We start from the raw sequence: 21,571 nt of genomic DNA on the forward strand, positions 1-21,571 counted from the left end.
ACTTGAAATGGAAATTTCTTTCCTTCCCAGGACAGCTTTTTTCATTTTATGCATGCAAACAACTTTTTATGTTTTGTGTGCTGACCTGTATGAGGTTTTGACTGAGCACTTGAAATGTTTGTTTTAGCTATAAAGAATAACGTCACCTTTATGAAGATGACAGTAGTGAAGCAGGACAGAATGTGAGTTATGCCAAACTGCCTTTACCCAGGTACCATTGCTGAAAGGGAACACTGCAGCAAGAGAAGCTGCTAAAAACTCTTGCCTTTATACTGGGCCACAAACATGCTCTGAAGGAAATGTTCATCTCTTTCTGCGGTATCCACATCCCACTTCATAGTAACTTGCAAACTGCTACAAGTGTGCATAGCAGTTTGGGAATCTGGAGCCTAGGCTGTAAAAGATGTTCAGGGCAAGAACCATTTCCTTGTTTGTGCTTGTACAATATCTATTACAGGTAGGTCTTAATCCATGAGGATTAGGTGTTCAGATACTGCAAATAATACATAATAATACATAATAATAACCTAGAAAGCATGCATTTCATTATTGACCAGTGAAGACTAGTTTGTAGGGAGAGAGCCTATTTCCTCTGCTCCAGCAAATGGTTTCATTTAGTCATTGAGCCTTGCTGTACAAGTGATGGAAGCAGAACTATGTTTTTATTCTTAACAATCTGAGAGTATGTATTACCATTTCACTGCCTCTTGAACTGGAGTCCGCTGTGGTGCCATTCAGCAAACATTCTGTACCAATACATATACACAACTATAGATTTAAGTGGGAAAAGCTGGAAAATGGAGGGCAAGTTTAAGTTCAAACTGCAGAATATTATCAATAGCCAAGCTGTATTTGATCCAGGGCAGCAGGATAAACAAGTGCATTACATGAGATGGGATAAAAGAACAAACTGGAATGTCATAACATATTAGCAGTTCTGATAAGCATTTCCCTGTTTAGTAGATATGTTTGGAACTGAAACAACTGGAATTTTTAAATTTTTTTTCTTAATTTTTTTTTTCTTTAATTAGAATGGTCAGCTGGAGTGTGTTCAGTGGATGGTGAGCGAAACAGAAGCTATTGCAGAATTAAGTTGCTCAAAAGATCACCCAAGCCTTATTCATTATGCAGGTTTCTATGGTCAGGTATGGCTTTCATTTACTTTTTCAAAGAGATTGATTGAGATGTTCATACAAGAATTTCAATTTAAAATATCTTTATAGCCAAATAAGCATTTTGTGGCTCTTAAATACAGATGTTCTTAATTAGTTCAAATATAGAAAGATCGTTTCCCATTTAATCTGTGGGTTTTTTCAGTATTTTCCCTCTTAAATCATGTTTTTGAAGCAGAAAAATCACTATTTTTGTTGCTAAAGCTATTTTTTTTCTCTTGGTAAAGAGAGAACAAGCAGAATGTATTTACTCATCTTAAGAAAATTAGCTTTTTCTTTCCTGTACAAGTGAGGTTGTCTTATTCAATACCATACAACTATTGTCACATCTTTCTGCTTTTAATTGGTTCTGTCCAAGCATGGATTTACTGGAGGGGGAGGGAAAGAGAGGAGGCAGGTGTGGAAGGCTACAGAGCTGGAAACTCCTCCCCTTCTCCTGGTGCTTCCTGAGACAACATGGACACCCTCATTCATAAGCTGTGCAAAGACCTCCATTCCCTCTCCTCCTCCCACCTGCATGTGTTACTGGTGCAAATTAGGACCCTGCTGAAGATACTGATTGATTCTGCCCTGCTTTCTGTGACAAGTTTGGTCTGTGAACCTGTGAACACTGAGTATAAGGAAGCTGAGAGTCTAGTCAGAATTGGGTTTGAGAAAGCAGTGTTTGCTACTGGGAAGAAAGTTTTGAAGAGAAAGCTTGTGAATTTACATTCACGGTTGGACTCAATGATCTTAAGGGTCTTTTCCACCCTAAATGATTCTATGATTCTATGTCTCCATTTCACAGAATCATAGAATCACAGAATCGTATAGGTTGGAAAAGACCTTTAAGATCATCAAGTCCAACCGTAAACCTAACACTACCAAGACCACCACTATACCAGCCACTTTCCAGCCACTCTTCCCCAAGCCTGTAGCATTGCATGGGGTTGCTGTGGCCCAAGTGCAGGACCTGGCACTTGGCCTTGTTAAACCTCATACAATTGACCTCGGCCCATCGATCCAGCCTGTCCAGGTCCCTCTGTAGAGCCTTCCTCCCCTCAAGCAGATCAACACTCCCACACAACTTGGTGTCATCTGCAAACTTGCTGAGGGTGCACTCGATCCCTTCATCCAGATCATTGATAAAGATATTAAACAGAACTGGCCCCAACACCGAGCCCTGGGGAACACCGCTTGTGACCGGCCGCCAACTGGAGTAAACTCCATTCACCACCACTCTTTGGGCCCAGCCATCCAGCCAGTTCTTTACCCAGCGAAGAGTACACCCATCCAAGCCATGAGCAGCCAGTTTCTCCAGGAGAATGCTGTGGGAAACCATGTCAAAGGCTTTACTGAAGTCTAGATAGACAACATCCACAGCCTTCCCCTCATCCACTAGGCGGGTCACCTTGTCGTAGAAGGAGATCAGGTTGGTCAAGCAGGACCTGCCTTTCCTGAACCCATGCTGGCTGGGCTTGATCCCTTGGTTATTCTCTACATGCCATGTGATAGCACTCAGGATGATCTGCTCCATCAGCTTTCCTGGTACCAAGGTCAGGCTGACAGGCCTGTAGTTCCCCAGGTCCTCCTTCCGGCCCTTCTTGAAGATGGGCGTCACATTTGCTAATCTCCAGTCAGCTGGGACCTCCCCAGTTAGCCAGGACTGCTGGTAAATGATGGAAAGGGGCTTGGTGAGCACATCTGCCAGTTCCTTCAGTACTCTTGGGTGGATCTCATCAGGCCCCATAGACTTGTGAGTGTCTAAGTGGTGCAGCAGGTCACTAACTATTTCCCCCTGGATTATGGGGGCTCCATTCTGGTCCCCGTCCCTATCTTCCAACTCCAGGGGCTGGGTACCCAGAGAACAATTGGCCCTGCTATTAAAGACTGAGGCAAAGGCGGCATTAGGTACCTCAGCCTTTTCCTCATCCTTGGTCACTGTGTTCCCTCCCCCATCTACTAGGGGCTGGAGATTCTCCTTAGCTCTCCTTTTGCTGCTAATGTATTTGAAGAAGTGTTTTTTGTTGTCTTTTACAGCAGCAGCCAGATTGAGCTCTAGCTCAGCTTTGGCCCTTCTAATTTTCTCCCTGCACAGCCTCGCTACACCTTTGTAGTCCTCCTGAGTTGCCTGCCCCTTCTTCCAGAGGTCATAGACTCTCCTCTTTCTCCTGAGTTCGAGCCAGAGCTCTCTAGTCAGCCAGGCCGGTCTTCTTCCCCGCCGGCTTGTCTTTCGGCACCTGGGGACAGCCTGCTCTTGTGCCTTTAGGACTTCCTCCTTAAAGAATGTCCAGCCTTCCTGGACTCCTTTGCCCATAAGGGCTGCCTCCCAGGGGACTCTCTCGACCAGTCTCCTAAACAGGCCGAAGTCTGCCCTCCGGAAGTCTAAGGTGGCAGTTTTGCTGACCCCCCTCGCCGCTTCTCCACGTATCAGAAACTCTATCATTTCGTGATCACTCTGCCCAAGACGGCCTCCAACCATCACATCGCTCACAAGTCCTTCTCTGTTCATGAACAAGAGGTCCAGCGGGGTACCTTCCCTAGTTGGCTACCTCACCAGCTGCGTCAGGAAGTTATCTCCCTAGACTGTTTCCTCTCTGCTGTATTGTATTTCCAGCAGACATCCGGCAGGTTGAAGTCCCCCACAAGAACAAGGGCTAGCGATCATTTCAGTTAGCTTAATTTTGTCCTCATCTCTAAAGATGTTTAATCTTTAATCTAAATGCAGTGAAGCTTTGATTTTTTCAGTGGAGCTATGCTGTCTATTGCCAGGAGCAGATCTGGCACACTTTATCTAGATTCTTTTCAGAGCAGGTGGGAAGCTTCACCAGTTAAGAAACAGCAGCTACAATCAGCCACCCGTGAAATTTTAAAAGGTGATATAAAAATTGCTGCCTGATTTTCATAGTTAGCTGAATGCCAAAGAAATGTCACCTGTAATGTCAATTATCCTTTTTTTTATTATCTACAGATATCTTGCAAACTTGAAAGAATGTTGAGGCTGAAAGGAAGCCAGACTATCTTACCCAACTGTGTTAAGAAGAAAAAAATGTTGAAAAATTCAGATACGTAGTTGGCACTATCCTAGAAGCTTTAATTTATTTTACCGTTACTTACACAAAATATAGCCTATGTAAACAGTGCTCTTGGCAGAATTGCAAGAGTAATCTTTTTTACAGGAAAGACCTGTTACTGAATCATTTTCTAACAGTCAGCCCATCCATTGTTTCCCTAAGTACTGGGCATACACGCCATATTTTTCTTCAATAAATATCATTTAGAATGGGCAGCAAAAGGGAGTTTATATCAAAGCTCCTATGTTAAAGGTGGTCAAACCACAATCATGGCCAGACTCCAAATACAGCTCAACAGTAGTATATAGTTCTTCATCCCTCTCTCATCTGCTGTTGTCCTATGAGAGAGGGACCACATAAGCTCATGTGATGGGAGAGGAGAAAGGCTTAATGCCAGTCTGTAGCCTGTTCTGCATACCTCCTAGCAAGGGCCTCTTTAAGTATGGGGTTGTGCAAGAAGCAACTCCTGTTCCGGGACTCCCATGCCAAGCAAAGGTTTTTGGTGTATGGCATATCACAGACCAGCTGTGTCTGGCACAGGTATTATGCCATAGGAAGGAGATGGTGCTGCAATCCTATGTGCCTTAGTAGGTCCTGACTAAGAGCTTCACAGAGCTGTAGTTTCTTTCCAGCACAGATGCTGCAGTAGCAAGGAATGCACAGGTAAGAGGTAGAGGGCGGGGAATGCTGAGTGTTTGTTACGTCTGGAGCTCCAGAGTTTAGAGCTTCAGGGGAACCAGAGCTACAGCATGACTGAGGGCTTAGGAGGGGTTGTATGTGCCACTTGCTGGGCACCACAATGGGGAGGAGCATGAGACATTCAGGCACACAAATGCCTAACAACGCACTTCTTTGCACATCAGGATGTTTGCCTTCCCCTGTCTAATGTCATTTTTGCAGGGATAATTTGTGTCTTCTTCACTCACCCAATAGTTTTCTATTCAGAAAACCTAATTTCTGCTGGGACGGGATACTGGGAAGGGCAGCTAATTTAGTGAATATCAAGTAATGGGCCTAGGATTAGCTATACAATCAGTGCTCTTCACCATGCTAATCCTTCTATTTGTAGTCCAGTTAATCAGTCTGACAAAGTTAAAAGAATGAAAGCAAGGGCTTAAAACAGGAATTATTGGACAGTATTAGTAACAGGTGACGCTACCAGCATTCCTCTAGTACATTTAGGTTTTCATTATTTCTTACCTATTGTGACTTCTCTTTCCCCCTCCTCCTAGGAAAAAATCCTTCTGTGGCTTCTTCAGTTTATGCAAGAACAAGGAATTTCACTGGATGAAGCTGACCAGGATGGAAATACTGCTGTTCACATAGCTGCTCAACGTGGCTATCTGGGATGCATACAGGTAGAGTACTAAGTACAGCTACATCAGAGACCTACTTTCAATCAAACCTGAATGGTAACAACCCTTAAAATGAATATAGAAGGTAGGAAAAATAAGTGATACTTTAAAATATACTAGAAGGAAGAGCTTTAAACCAGTAGGACTCCAACTGAAATACCAAAAGCTCAATTTTTTAAATTCTATTCCCATTTATGCTGTAGTAAACCTAAAGAAACTGTTGTATTGCAAGAAGAAAACATTATTATATTATTTATACATAAGCAACTAATGTGTATGTTTTTATGTTATGAAAGGACAGCCAAAGTAGATACGCCTACTCTGATAACAACCTTCTTAATATTCTGACATTTTCTTTCTGTTTATTTTTTCCAATAAAGAGTTGTAGCTCTCCAATTTAGAGGAAGTCTAATGTATAAAGTTTGTTCCCTGTTAAAAGATTTCCACCTGAGCAATCCATCCTTTCCAGACTTGTAATCATTCAATATATTTACACTAAACAATACAGTGTGACGATAATTTCTACCTAATTCTTAAAGAATCAGCTTGGCCACTGAGAGCAAAATAGTTCTGTTGTACAGAACTCCTGAGGTTAACACAGCTACAGTGCTTTTGGGAGTCAGATCTGAATCAGCTAGTTTGGGAACCTCTTTACAGTACCAGTGTTCAATGTAGACATACCAAAAAAAGCTGAAGGATTGAACTGGATGGCTAGGTCGAGCATCTCTACTTTGCATTGAATTGTACAACATTTATACCCTTTGTCCATCACAGTCACTAGAATCATTAGTCACAGAAATACATTTCAATTTTTGGTGTTTTCATCACTTTGAGTGAAAGCTGTTTGGAGAACAAATAATGAAAATTATTTCAGGAGGTTGCAGAAAGATATTTCAGAAACAAATTTGTCATTAGAGAAGAACAGAGAAAAAACTATATAATCACATGGCAGAAAGCCAAGACTAGAAGCTGACAAATATTTCAGTATCTTTTTTTTAAAGACAATAGGGGGAAACCAAGAAAGTAGAACGCCATGAGACTTCCTTCAGCATCAAAATAATGGACTGAAAAAGTCATTATACAGATTTCTTTCTGCAAAAAGAAAGCTGTGCCTGTCGGACCTGCTGGAGTTGTTGGAAAGTTTCTGCCATACCTTTTATATCCAAACATCCCTTGGTGTTGTGGTTTAGCCCCAGTCAGCAATTCAGTACCACACAGCAGCTCGCTCACCCTCCCCCCTCCCAGGGGGATGGGGAGAGAATCAAAGGGCAAAAGTAAGAAAACTCATGGGTTGAGATAAGAACAGTTTAATAATTGGAAAAAAAAAAAATTGTAATGAGAAGGAAAACAACGAGAGTGCGAGAGAGGAACACAACCCAGGAGAAAAACAAGTGATACAACCGCTCACCACCCACCGACCGATGCCCAGCCAGTCCCCAAGCAGCAATCGCTACCCCCTGGAAAACTCCCCCCACTTTATATACTGAGCATGACATCATATGGTATGGAATAGCCCTTTGGTCAGTTTGGGTCAGCTGTCCTGGCTGTGCCCCCTCCCAGTTTCTTGTGCACCTGGCAGAGCATGGGAAGCTGAAAAGTCCTTGACCAGTGTAAACAAACATTACTTAGCAACAGCCAAAACATCAGTGTGTTATCAATATTATTCTCATCCTAAATCCAAAACACAGCACTATACCAGCTACTAGGAAGAAAAATAACTCTATCCCAGCCAAAACCAGGACAGTATCCACCCCTTATTCTATACCATCTATGTCATGCCCAGGTCCCATACTTTCCAATACATCCCAATTAATCACCACTGTTTTTCCTGTCTTTTGATATCTACACACAGATATCATTCCCTTGGTCTATGGGCCATCCCTCTAAAATGTCCGCTGAGTTCATTTAGTCCATGACTTGGGGTTCCATCTGTCATAACAGTCCTTCAGGGCAGGAGAGATGGTGTGTGGTGTTGGATTGTTGAATGCTGAAGCCAGTTCTGGTTCCATCACTGCTGCACTTTGCTAGGTTTCATCAAAGGTCATTCTTCATTAATGTGGGTGATTCTCACTGAAATACCATTGATATGGCATATAGCAACCATAAAAGTGATGACATGCAGTATTATATAGCAATTAACATCATACCATTTAGTTCATTGGCTATTCTCACCCAAAATCAAATCCCCTTAAGGTACACAGCGGACTTCCCCATCCTTTCGCATTACCCACCAAGTGCCCCCAGGTCCTTGAGCAAAAGCAATCCCATGAATGGGTTTGCCTTTGCCCGAGGCAGGAATAACCCAGACTGTCTTCCCCAGCATGATTTCTAGGTGCACCACAGGGACTTTATCCCCCTCCACAGTGTGTAAAACTTTTGATTGGGCAGGGCCAGCTCGATTGACAGATCCCCTAGTGTTAACTAACCAGGTGGCCTTTGCTAAATGTGTATCCCAATGTTTGAACGTCCCACCACCCATTGCTCTCAGTGTAGTCTTTAACAGTCCATTGTATCGTTCGATTTTCCCAGAGGCTGGTGCATGATAGGGGATGTGATACACCCACTCAATGCCATGCTCTTTGGCCCAGGTGTCTATGAGGTTGTTTCGGAAATGAGTCCTGTTGTCTGACTCAATTCTCTCTGGGGTGCCGCGTCACCATAGGACTTGCTTTTCAAGGCCCAGGATAGTGTTCCGGGCAGTGGCATGGGGCACAGGATACGTTTCCAGCCATCTGGTGGTTGCTTCCACCATTGTAAGCACATGGCGCTTGCCTTGGTGGGTTTGTGGGAGTGTGATATAATCGATCTGCCAGGCCTCCCCATATTGATATTTCAGCCATCGCCCTCCATACCACAGAGGCTTTAACCGCTTGGATTGTTTAATTGCAGCGCATGTTTCACATTCATGGATAACCTGTGCAATAGTGTCCATGGTCAAGTCCACTCCTCGATCACGAGCCCATCTATATGTTGCATCTCTTCCTTGATGGCCTGAGGGGTCATGGGCCGATCGAGCTATAAATAATTCACCCTTATGCTGCCAATCCAGATCCACCTTGAGCCTCTTCAATCTTAGCAGCCTGATCCACCTGCTGATTGTTTTGATGTTCCTCAGTGGCCCGACTCTTGGGTACTTGAGCATCTACGTGACGTACTTTTACAAACAGGTTCTCTACCTGGGCGGCAATATCTTGCCAGAATGCGGCAGCCCAGATGGCTTTGCCTTTGCACTGCCAATTGTTCTGCTTCCATTGCTGTAACCACCCCCACAGGGCATTTGCCACCATCCATGAGTCAGTATAGAGATAGAGCACTGGCCACTTTTCTTGTTCAGCAATGTCTAAAGCCAGCTGAATGGCCTTTACTTCTGCAAATTGGCTCGATTCCACCAACTCCTTCAGCAGTTTCTACCACTTGTCGTATAGGACTCCATACAGCAGCTTTCCATCTCCAATGCTTTCCTACAATACGACAGGACCCATCAGTGAACAGGGCATATTGCTTCTCATTTTCTGGTAGTTTATTGTACAGTGGGGCCTCCTCAGCACGCGTCACCTCCTCCTCTGGCGATATTCCGAAATCTTTGCCTTCCGGCCAGTCCATAATTACTTCCAAGATTCCTGGGAGACTGGGGTTTCCTATCCGACCCCGTTGTGTGATCAGTGCAACCCACTTACTCCACGTAGCATCAGTTGCATGATGTGTAGAGGGGACCCTCCCTTTAAACATCCAGCCCAGCACCAGCAGCCGGGGTGCTAGGAGGAGCTGTGCTTCAGTACCAACCACTTCCAAAGCAGCTCGAACCCCTTCATATGCTGCCAATATCTCTTTTTCAGTTGGAGTATAACGGGCCTCGGATCCTCTGTATCCCTGACTCCAAAACCCTAAGGGTCGACCTCGAGTCTCCCCTGGTGCTTTCTGCCAGAGGCTCCAGGTAGGGCCATTCTCCCCGGCTGCATTGTAGACCACATTCTTTACATCTTGCCCTGCCCGGACTGGCCCAAGGGCTACTGCATGAACTATCTCCCATTTAATTTGCTCAAAGGCTTGTCCTTGCTCAGGGCCCCACTTGAAATCATTCTTCTTCTGGGTCACTTGATAGAGAGGGCTTATGATCAGACTGTAATTTGGAATATGCATTCTCCAAAAACCCACAACGCCTAAGAAAGCTTGTGTTTCCTTTTTGCTAGTTGGTGGAGACATGGCTGTTATTTTGTTGATCACATCCATTGGGATCTGACGACGTCCATCTTGCCATTTTATTCCTAAAAGCTGGATCTCCTGTGCAGGTCCCTTGACCTTACTTTGTTTTATGGCAAAACCGGCTTTCAGGAGGATCTGGACTATTTTCTTCCCTTTCTCAAAAACTTCCTCTGCTGTATTGCCCCACACGATAATGTCATCAATATATTGCAGATGTTCTGGAGCTTCGCCCTGTTCCAGTGCCATCTGGATCAGTCCATGGCAAATGGTGGGGCTGTGTTTCCACCCCTGGGTCAGTCAATTCCAAGTGTACTGAATGCCCCTCCAAGTGAAAGCAAACTGTGGCCTGCACTCTGCTGCCAAAGGGATTGAGAAAAATGCATTAGCGATATCAGTTGTGGCATACCATTTGGCTGCTTTTGACTCCAGTTCGTACTGAAGGTCTACCATGTCTGGCATGGCAGCAGTCAGCGGTGGAGTGACTTTGTTCAGGCCACGATAGTCTACTGTTAGTCTCCACTCTCCATTAGACTTTCTCACTGGCCATATAGGGCTGTTAAAAGGTGAACGAGTCTTGCTGATCACTCCTTGGCTCTCCAGTCGACGAATCAGCTTATGGATGGGAATCAGGGAGTCTCGGTCGTTGCGATATTGCCTCCGGTGCACCGTTGTGGTAGCAATTGGCACCTGTTGCTCTTCGACCCTCAGCAACCCCACAACAGAGTGGTCCTTTGAGAGACCAGGCAGGGTGGACAGCTGTTTAATTTCCTCCATCTCCAAGGCAGCTATACCAAAAGCCCACCGGTACCCTTTTGGGTCCTTGAAATACCCTCTCCTGAGGTAGTCTATGCCAAGGATGCACGGAGCCTCTGGGCCAGTCACAGTGGGGTGCTTCTGCCACTCACTCCCAGTTAGGCTCACTTTGGCCTCCAATACAGTCAGATGTTGGGATCCCCCTGTCACTCCACAAATACTGATGGGTTCTGCCCCTATATAGCTTGATGGCATTAGGGTACACTGTGCACCGGTGTCCACTAGAGCCTTATACTCCTGTGGGTCTGATGTGCCCGGCCATCGAATCCACACAGTCCAGTAAACCCGGTTGTTCCTTTCCTCCACCTGGCTGGAGGCAGGGCCCCTCTAGTCCTGGTCATAGTATTCATTACCCACTTATTGTATATACGAGTCAGGAGCTCCGTCATTAGAATCAGGAGTAAGATCAGCCCTCTTACTCTGTCTGGGGAACTGTCCACTGGAAACTGGAGAAGCAATTTTCCTGGAAGAACCCCCTTTGGTGATTGTTTTTCCTTGCAACTCACATACCCATGCCTCTAGGGTTGAGGTAGGTTTTCCATCCCTCTTCCTCATGTCCTCTCCGTGGTCATGCAAGTAAAACCATAGGGTGCCCCGTGGTGTGTACCCTCTATATCCTCTCTCTTGAGCAGAAGAACGCTGACTCCTAATGGCTGAGATGCTGGTCTGTACAGGTGGAAAGTAGGACCTATCCTCTTTGAGTTGCTGGACCTTCTGGGACATTTTCTCCACAGCTGAGACAAGGGAGGAAGAGATACTTTCTTCGTATTCCTGGAGCTGGCTAGCCACTTCATGCACTGTCTTTTCAGTTCAGTATTGCCAATGAGTTGGCACATGACGCTGGTGCGTTCCGTACCAACTTCCGCCGCATGGGTTGTGTGCACCTGACTTTGTCTGGCTCTTTGGGTAACTGCTCATTGTCCAGGTCACCATTGTTGTGGTTTAGCCCCAGTCGGCAATTAAGTACCGCACAGCCACTCGCTCCCCCTCCCCCGCTGGTCGGACGGGGAAGAGAATTGGAAGAGCAAAAGTAAGAAAAGTCATGGGTTGAGATAAGAACAGTTTAATAATTGGAACAAAATAATAATAGTAATAATAATTGTAATGAGAAGGAAAACAACAAGACAGTGAGAGAGGAACAAAACCCAGGAAAAAAAACAAGTGATGCAACTGCTCACCACTCGCCAACCAATGCCCAGCCAGTCCCCAAGCAGCGATCGCTACCCCCTGGCCAACTCCCCCCTGTTTATATACTGAGCATGATGTCATATGGTACGGAATAGCCCTTTGGCCAGTTTGGATCAACTATCCTGGCTATGCCCCCTCCCAGTTTCTTGTGCACCTGGCAGAGCATGGGAAGCTGAAAAGTCCTTGACTAGTGTAAACACCACTTAGCAACAGCCAAAACATCAGCGTGTTATCAATATTATTCTCATCCTAAATCCAAAACACAGCACTATACCAGCTACTAGGAAGAAAATTAACTCTATCCCAGCCGAAACGAGAACACTTGACTAAGGAATCAGGACATTGAGACTTCTATGCTGAGTGTTTTAAACCCTGGGATTTCTGCTGTGGTAGGAAATCAAGAGCTAAACCACAAAAGGAGTCAGCAAATATTGTAGCAAGGACATTCCTAAAATCAGTTTCTAAAGGTGTGTTGCAATGCGTTGAAGTGCAGAGTCTCCAGAATAGCAGACATCAGACTTTGTAAGCAATTATAGCTCAGTACCATCCTCTGTAAACTCGCTAGTAATGTGTTAGTGCTGCCCTGGGCCTTGATCTTATCTAGCATAGATGTCTTCTGAATCGCATGTGCTTGTGTCTCCTTATCTAGGGCTACCATGTACAAAGTTAGCACAATGTTCATTCATGCATAGAAAGGTTCATCTGAAAAAGTTTATTGTTGTAGCTGAAGGGAGGATCAGTAGGTGCCCAAATGCAAGTGCTCTGTTTTCATTTGGTGGTCCTGATCAAAGTATGAATGGTATATCATGCTATGCTATACAAACAAATTAACAGAAAATTAATTAAGTAGAACAGAGAAGGAAGAGGAAGGAAAAATACAGCATTTTTATAATCCTCCTAAAGGACAGCACACTATTCTGTGTTAGCTTTGCACCTGAGCAATAATTTTAGTGGTATGTGTTGCAAGTTTTGGCTGCATACAGACTTGTCAGGGTGACTGATTTTTAAAAATGGTCATCTTAGACCAAAATTTTCAAACATAGTGTTTTGTATCCAGCAGTTCTTATTGTTAAACAAAAATTGCAGCAGAGATTTACACTTACAGCCGTCAGTGTTTCCTTTTGTATCTTTACAGACATTAGTTGAATATGGAGCAAATGTCACTATGCAAAACCATGTGGGAGAGAAACCCTCACAAAATGCTGAGCGACACGGGCACACTATGTGTTCCCGCTACTTAGTGGTTGTGGAGACGTGTATGTCATTGGCCTCTCAAGTTGTGAAGCTAACTAAGCAACTAAAGGAGTAAGTGTTTAATTCTTAATAGAAGGATCATTCTTAAAACAACACTCTTCCTTGTCTTCAGTTTATCAGCAGTGCCTGTTTTCTGCTTCCTGTATGTGATATTTGACAAGTCATATTTCTCCCTTATTTCTCCATGCTTTCTTATTCTCAACCATTTGCCCCTTCTCCTTTAGCAACTCAGTTTTTCAGGTGTTGTCTTGGTGTCAGTTTACTGTGAATGCAGATGAAGGGAGTGGGAGTGGAAGTGGAAAAGGGTATGTGTGAAATATCCATATCTTTACATATATGTAAGCAATCCTCTCCCTTTTCCCCTTGAATAGCTTGGGATCACATCATTCCTAATCATATTTTCTGTTCACATAGCATGCATTGATATACAGTGAGTGGCTCTTCCCAGTTACAGTACTGCATGTTGATGTTGGGAGGAATAATAGAAATAGTAGTTGGAAGGTTATTTTGGACTTGGAAGGTTCCCAAAGTCCACATTGGCTACTCAGGAAATATCCTATGTTCTGTTTTTTTCTTCATAGGAGCTGGCTTGAGTATTTTATATGCTTTTTAATAAATGATCTATAAAGAATCTGGTATTTTGAAACATGAAGTATGCAATTGCTTGCTTTTATTGTGGGTGCAGTTACTGTGACTAAGCATGTCAATTGCCTCATAAGATGAGACCCTCAGAAAACATCAGCACTAACTTAACTCTTGGTTCCCACTTAAGTACATGATCAAGTGCTTGTTGACTACCACAGGCAATGAAAATAACTTTTGAAAATCCCATATTTAGTGGAGACCATACCATTTTATGCAAGCAGCATGTGGGCAATACAATTTTTAGTTGCAGACTGGATATCTTGAAAATAAAGGTGAAATGATCTGTTTATCATTTATTCTCCCTTTTGGTATAAACAGGGATCTGGTTTGTACTGTATTTACAACAGAAAGAGTGTGCAGTAGCAGTCTGCTCTGTCATTACAGAATACCTTGCTGCATTTGAAGTATGCTTGTTTTTATGTTTGTACCTCTAAGCATTTATGTTATAAAGGCATTTTCTCTAAGTGGTATCTTCACTCTGCATTTACATTTATACTCTCACAAATGCAAAACAGTGAATTTGGAATTATCATAATTTTCACAGTTTTCATAATTTTACAGTCTGACAGTGTTCACTTGATATTTCAAAATATCAGGTGTTTTGTAGTTAGTTCATTTGTTAAAAAAACACACTAAAATATACAAATCAGCTTCTATAAAGAAAAAAACAGAGCATAGGATATTTCCTGAGTAGCCTACATAAGTACCTCACTGAAAATTGTGGAGGAATTTTCATCAGGCCTTCAGGCCTTAATTTGATGTAATCAAATTACATCAGGCCTTAGCATGAGCTGGGTCAACCAAAATCTAAGCAGGAATTGAGTGAACAGTCACAAAAACAGATTATAGATGAAGTGTCTAGTAATGTGACTTCAGGAAAGATAGGCAGGGCAAGCAAGGCGGAGGAGTAGCACTGTATGTAAAGGAGGGCTTGGACTGTACAGTGCTTGCAGTTGGGGATGACACAATTGAGAGCCTCTGGGTAAGGATTAGGGGAAAAGCTAATAAAGTGGATGTTGTTGTGAGACTCTACTACAGATCACCCAGCCAGAATGATGATACCGATGAATTATTCTACAAGGAATTAAGGGAAATCTCTAGATCAGTTGCCCTTGTCCTGACGGGCGACTTCAACTTCCCAGACGTTAAATGGGACTATCATACAGCAGACAAGAACAGGTCCAGGAAATTCCTGAAGCATGTTGAAAATAACTTCTTGGTGCAGGTACTAAGGGAGCCAACTAGGAAAGGTGCCTTCCTAGATCTGTGGTTTGTAAACACAGAGGGACTCATGGGCAAAGTGGTGATTGGTGGCTGTCTTGGCCACAGTGATCATGAAATGGCTGAGTTTCAAATCATTGGGGATATAAGAAAAACTGCCAGAAGAGCTACTACCCTGGATATGGCGAGAGCAGGCTTTAGGCTGCTGAAGGAGCTAGTTAGTAAGGTCCCCTGGGAGTCTGCTTTTGAGGGTATTGGGGTACTGGGGCCCAGGTCTCTATGAGATTGTTTCGGAAATGAGTCCCGTTGTCTGACTCAATTCTCTCTGGGGTGCCATGTCGCCACAGGACTCGCTTTTCAAGGCCCAGGATAGTGTTCCGGGCAGTGGCATGGGGAACGGGATATGTTTCCAGCCATCCGGTGGTTGCTTCCACCATTGTAAGCACATGGCGCTTGCCTTGGTGGGTTTGTGGGAGCGTGATATAATCAATCCCCCCATATTTATATTTCAGCCATTGTCCTCCATACCACAGAGGCTTTAACCACTTAGCTTGTTTACTTGCGGGGCATGTTTCACATTCATGGCTACCCTGTGCAATAGTGTCCATGGTCAAGTCCACTCCTCGATCACAAACCCATCTATATGTTGCATCTCTTCCTTGATGGCCTGAGGTATCATGGGCCCACCTAGCTATAAATAATTCACCCTTTTGTTGCCAGTCCAGATCCACCTGAGCCTCTTCAATCTTAGCAGCCTGATCCACCTGCTGATTGTTTTGATGTTCCTCAGTGGCCCGACTCTTGGGTACTTGAGCATCTACGTGACGTACTTTTACAACCAGGTTCTCTACCTGGGCAGCAATATCTTGCCACAGTGCTGCAGCCCAGATGGATTTGCTTCTGCGCTGCCAATTGTTCTGCTTCCATTGCTGTAACTGCCCCCACAGGGCATTTGCCGTTGTCGTGGTTTGACCCCATCCGGCAATTAAGCGCCACACAGCCGCTCACTCACTCCCCCCAAAGTGGGATGGGGGAGAGAATCAGAAGAGTAAAAGTGAGAAAACTCCTGGGTTGAGATAAAGACAGTTTAATAGGGAAAGCAAAAGCCGTGCACACAAGCAAAGCAAAAGAAGGAATTAATTCACTACTGCCCATCAGCAGACAGGTGTTCAGCCATCTCCAGGAAAGCAGAGCTCCATCACATGTAACGGTTACTTGGGAAGACAAACACCATCACTCTGAATATCCCCCCTTCTTTCTTCTTCCCCAGCTTTATATGCTGAGCATGATGTCATATGGTATGGAATATCCCTTTGGTCAGTTGGGGTCAGCTGTCCCAGCTGCGCCCCCTCCCAACTTCTTCTACACCTGGCAGAGCACGGGAAGCTGAAATGTCCTTGATTTAGGATAAGCACTGCTTAGCAGTAACTAAAACATCCCTGTATTATCAACACTGTTTTCACCACAAATCCAAACCATAGCCCCACATCAGCCACTATAAAGAAAATTAACTCTATCCCAGCCAAAACCAGCACATTCTCCACCCCTTATGTCATACCATTTATGTCATGCTCAGCTCTCACACTATCCAATACATTCTCATTAACCACCACTCCCCTTCCCATCCTTTGATATAATACACAGATATCATTCCCTTAGTCTATGGACCACCCCTGTAAAATGTCTGTAAAATGTCCATGAATGTCCACAAAATGTCCACTGAGTTCATTTAGTCCATGGCTTTGGGCTCCATCTCTTATGGTGGTCACTCAGGACAGGAGAGGTGGTGTGTTGCTTGGAGTTATTGGGCACCAAAGCCAGCTCAGGTCGGGTCACTGCTGTGCTTGCACTGCTTCTTGTAAGGCTTGTCCTCCATTGGTTCAGTTGGTTCCAGCTATAGTAATTCCTATAACATGCAACTCAAATCATGGGTTACAACAAGTTAAAGGTATATCCATTACAATCTCCACCCCTGGTCTCTTTGGGCTAGACCATAGGGTTTAACATTGCAATGAAGTCCTCCCCTTGCCCCTGCTCCAGCTTAGACAGACTGCAGTCCCTTAGGAGTGTACCTGCTCCAAGTGGAGCCTTATCTATGAGCCACAGTCTCTCCAGGGGTATACCTGCTGCGGCATGGACTTGTCCACAGCCACAGTCGCTTTGAGGTGCACGTGCTCCAGCATGGCCTTACCCACAGCCACAGTCCCTTCAGAAGTAAACCTGCTCCAACATGGCCTTACCCATGGCTGCAGTCCCTCCAGCGGGGTACCTGCTCTGTCATGGGCTTATCCACGGCCACACACTTTGAGGTGCTCCAACGTGGCCTCATGCACAGCCACTGATGCTTCAAGGTGTACCTGCTGCAGCATGGACTTATCCACAGCCACAGATGCTTCGAGGTGTACCTTCTCCAGTGTGGACTTATCCTTGGGCCACAATCCCTGCAGAGGTATACCTGCTGCAGCACAGACACCATGACCACAGACGCTTCGAGATGTACCTGCTTTGGCATGGACTTATCCACAGCCACAGACACTTCAGGGTGTCCTGCTCCCACGTGGACTCATCCATGAGTCACAGTCCCTTCGACTCGAGTTCACACTGGAGTTCCAGCCTGTCCAGTACAGGAGCACAGAAAAATCAGCAATGCCCTGGCCATCTGCCAGCCCAGACACATGGCCATTGCTGTTATCAAAATGTTCCCAGGGACAGTACATTAAGGTGATAAGCAGTACAGCAGTACAGCAAGCAGCGAAAGCAAAAAGCAGCCACTAACGAGCCCTAGACTCTAATATACTGTAATGCAAGCAAGCCCCATGGCAAGCACAGGAGCCTGCCAATTAATAGCTAAACAGCAATAAGAGCTATAAATTCAGTCTAGCACATTCCAATCAAATCTGTCCTTATCTCGAACCCTTCGAGCCCGACGTTGGGCGCCAAAAAGGACTGTCGTGGTTTAGCCCCAGCCGGCAACTAAGCACCACACAGCCGCTCGCTTGCTCCCCCTCGGTGGGATGGGGGAGAGAATTGGAAGAGTAAAAGTGAGAAAACTCGTGGGCTGAGATAAGAACAGTTTAATAGGTAAAGCAAAAGCCGCGCACACAAGCAAAGTAAAGCAAGGAATTCATTCACTCCTTCCCATGGGCAGGCAGGTGTTTAGGGCCATCTCCAGGAAAGCAGGGCTCCATCATGCGTAACGGTTATTTGGGAACGCAAATGCCATCACTCCAAATGTCCCCCTTTCCTTCTTCTTCCCTCATTTTTTTTAATTGCTGAGCATGACATCATATGGTATGGAATAGCCCTTTGGTCAGTTGGGGTCAGCTGTCCCAGCTGTGTCCCCTCCCAATTTCTTGTGCACCTGGCAGAGAATGGGAAGCTGAAAAGTCCTTGATTTAGTATAAGCACTATTTAGCAACAACTAAAACATCTCTGTGTTATCAACACTGTTTTCAGCACAAATCCAAAATATAGCCCCATACTAGCTACTATAAAGAAAATTCACTCTATCCCAGCCAAAACCAGCACAGCCACCATCCACGAGTCAGAATAGAGATAGAGCACTGGCCACTTTTCACTTTCAGCAATGTCTAAAGCCAGCTGGATGGCCTTTACTTCTGCAAATTGGCTTGATTCACCATCTCCTTCAGCAGTTTCTACCACCTGTCGTATAGGACTCCATACAGCAGCCTTCCACCTCCGATGCTTTCCTACAATACGACAGGACCCATCAGTGAACAGGGCTTATTGCTTCTCATTTTCTGGTAGTTTATTGTACAGTGGGGCCTCCTCAGCATGCGTCACCTCCTCCTCTGGCAATATTCTGAAATCTTTGCCTTCTGGCCAGTCCATAATTGCTTCCAAGATCCCTGGGCGACTGGGGTTTCCTATCCGAGCCCATTGTGTGATCAGTGCAACCCACTTACTCCACGTAGCATCAGTTGCATGATGTGTAGAGGGGACCCTCCCTTTGAACATCCAGCCCAGCACTGGCAGCCGGGGTGCCAGGAGGAGTTGTGCTTCAGTGCCAACCACTTCTGAAGCAGCTCGAACCCCTTCATATGCTGCCAATATCTCTTTTTCAGTTGGAGTATAATGGGCCTCGGATCCTCTGTATCCCCGACTCCAAAACCCTAGGGGTCGACCTCGAGTCTCCCCTGGTGCTTTCTGCCAGAGGCTCCAGGTAGGGCCATTCTCCCCGGCTGCATTGTAGACCACATTCTTTACATCTTGCCCTGCCCGGACTGGCCCAAGGGCTACTGCATGAACTATCTCCTGTTTAATTTGTTCAAAGGCTTGTCCTTGCTCAGGGCCCCATTTGAAATCATTCTTCTTCCGGGTCACTTGGTAGAGAGGGCTTACGATCAGACTGTAATTTGGAATATGCATTCTCCAAAAACCCACAACGCCTAAGAAAGCTTGTGTTTCCTTTTTGCTAGTTGGTGGAGACATGGCTGTCATTTTGTTGATCACATCCATTGGGATCTGACGACGTCCATCTTGCCATCTTATTCCTAAAAACTGGATCTCCTGTGCAGGTCCCTTGACCTTACTTTGTTTTATGGCAAAGCCGGCTTTCAGGAGGATCTGGACTATTTTCTTCCCTTTCTCAAAAACTTCCTCTGCTGTATTGCACCACACGATAACGTCATCAATGTGTTGCAGATGTTCTGGAGCTTCACCCTGTTCCAGTGCCACCTGGATCAGTCTATGGCAAATGGCAGGGCTGTGTTTCCACCCCTGGGTCAGTCAATTCCAAGTGTACTGGACACCCCTCCAAGTGAAAGCAAACTGGCCTGCACTGCTAATGCATGAAATGCATTAGCGATACCAGTTGTAGCATACCACTTGGCTGCTTTTGACTCCAGTGCGTATTGAAGGTCCACCATGTCTGGCATGGCAGCAGTCAGCGGTGGAGTGACTTTGTTCAGGCCACGATAGTCTACTGTTAGTCTCCACTCTCCATTAGACTTTCTCACTGGCCATATAGGGCTGTGAAAAGGTGAACGAGTCTTGCTGATCACTCCTTGGCTCTCCAGTCGACGAATCAGCTTATGGATGGGAATCAGGGAGTCTCGGTTGGTACGATATTGCCTCCGGTGCAATGTCGTCGTAGGAATTGGCACCTGTTGCTCTTCGACCCTCAGCAACCCCACAACAGAAGGGTCCTCTGAGAGACCAGGCAGGGTGGACAGCTGTTTAATTTCCTCCATCTCCAAGGCAGCTCTACCAAAAGCCCACCAGTACCCTTTTGGGTCCTTGAAATACCCTCTCCTGAGGTAGTCTATGCCAAGGATGCACGGAGCCTCTGGGCCAGTCACAAGAGGGTGCTTCTGCCACTCATTCCCACTTGGCTCAATTTGGCCTCCAATACAGTTAGCTGTTGGGATCCCCCTGTCATTCCAGAAATACAGATGTATTCTTCCCCTATATAGCTGTGGGATAATGGCTGAGGTGACTTAAAAATTAGAACTTATATTCACACTTAAGGCACAGCATTGAAGAAGCTTCCCAGGTGGAATGCGGCTGACATGTAAGGAATCCATTGCATGGGAGTTCCCTAGGCCTGCAACCTTAGATGTTGGTAACGACAGGGGAACTTGGTGTGCTGACTCTAAGAGGCGCTGCCCAGAGGGTGGAGCGGTGTGGAGATGCCGCGGCCAGGCTCTGCAATAATAGGGGAACGTAAAGGTGTCAAGGAACTGATAAGCTGCATATTTACTACCCTGGGCCAACAGCCTGCCACGTTTATGACAAAATGCTGTGCTTTTGGTGAACTTTGCTCATTATAACATCATTATAATACCAAAACACACCTCCATCCCAAAAGCTACCCACCTCCAAGGTGCGACCACCCCTCACTGAGCTTGCGCACTGAATTTTCCTAGCTTATACCTTTAAAAGCGAAGCGAGAAAACTTTACACCAATCCTAAACAAAGGTATGTATGACTAGAGTCACTCAAGCTCCACCCGAAAGGTGAAAGATAGTATAAAATGGTTTAAGAGAAAGAGAATGTTGGGGAAGACACCATCATGTATCACTCTGATGTCTGGGATCAGTTGACGGGCTGAGCCTCTCTTCCCCCCCATTGGGACGCCTTTGGGTAAGAGTCAAACACTTGGTTATACCAAGTGCCTCCCCGGGAAACTTAGAAATCTCTATAGAGTCGCTTTATTATTTTCTTTTAACGCATTTGTGTCTGGCCGTGTTACTCATATTTTTGATATACGCGTTGTGTCCGGCCGTGTTATATACATGTTTGTGTCCGGCCGAGTTATTCTTGATATAGGCGTTGTGTCCGGCCGTGTTATATACATATTTGTGTCCGGCCGTGTTATTCATACTCATATTTTTGACATTTGTATGTGCTTTGCAGACAGTTAATTTATCACCGGTAATCCAAAGAATCTGTGTGTCTGTTGCTCTAATAAACTGCACTCTTCACTGCTCTGGCTGTGACAGTTCCTTCAACACGACCAGACTGGGGGGGTGTAAAAATTAATGCTGTCGCCTTAGCGAAAGCCCTGAACCAATAAGTGGCTACACACACAGTCCTTAGAAAATAAACCGTTAACCAGGTCTGAGACTAAGACTGGACCTAGCCACACCTAGACTCCTCTCTGAGAAGGAGTTTAGAAAGCAAGGGGGTCCTGTCTGAACCTCGT

At 45.2% G+C, this 21,571-nt stretch overlaps 1 protein-coding gene across 6 annotated transcripts in view; it reads left to right on the forward strand.

Annotated features, from left to right (window-relative positions):
- The window catches only part of LOC142403050 (synphilin-1-like), a 141,977-nt gene that overhangs the window by 93,240 nt on the left and 27,166 nt on the right, over positions 1 to 21,571 (forward strand). For all 6 annotated transcript variants that reach the window (XM_075489180.1, XM_075489182.1, XM_075489183.1 and 3 more), the window contains 3 exons: positions 1,032 to 1,145; positions 5,458 to 5,583; positions 12,920 to 13,089. In XM_075489180.1, the coding sequence (XP_075345295.1) occupies positions 1,032 to 1,145; positions 5,458 to 5,583; positions 12,920 to 13,089 (410 nt within the window). The remainder of the gene's footprint in view (positions 1 to 1,031; positions 1,146 to 5,457; positions 5,584 to 12,919; positions 13,090 to 21,571) is intronic.

Source organism: Mycteria americana, assembly GCF_035582795.1.
Source record: "Mycteria americana isolate JAX WOST 10 ecotype Jacksonville Zoo and Gardens chromosome W unlocalized genomic scaffold, USCA_MyAme_1.0 Scaffold_32, whole genome shotgun sequence".
NCBI lineage: Eukaryota > Metazoa > Chordata > Aves > Ciconiiformes > Ciconiidae > Mycteria > Mycteria americana.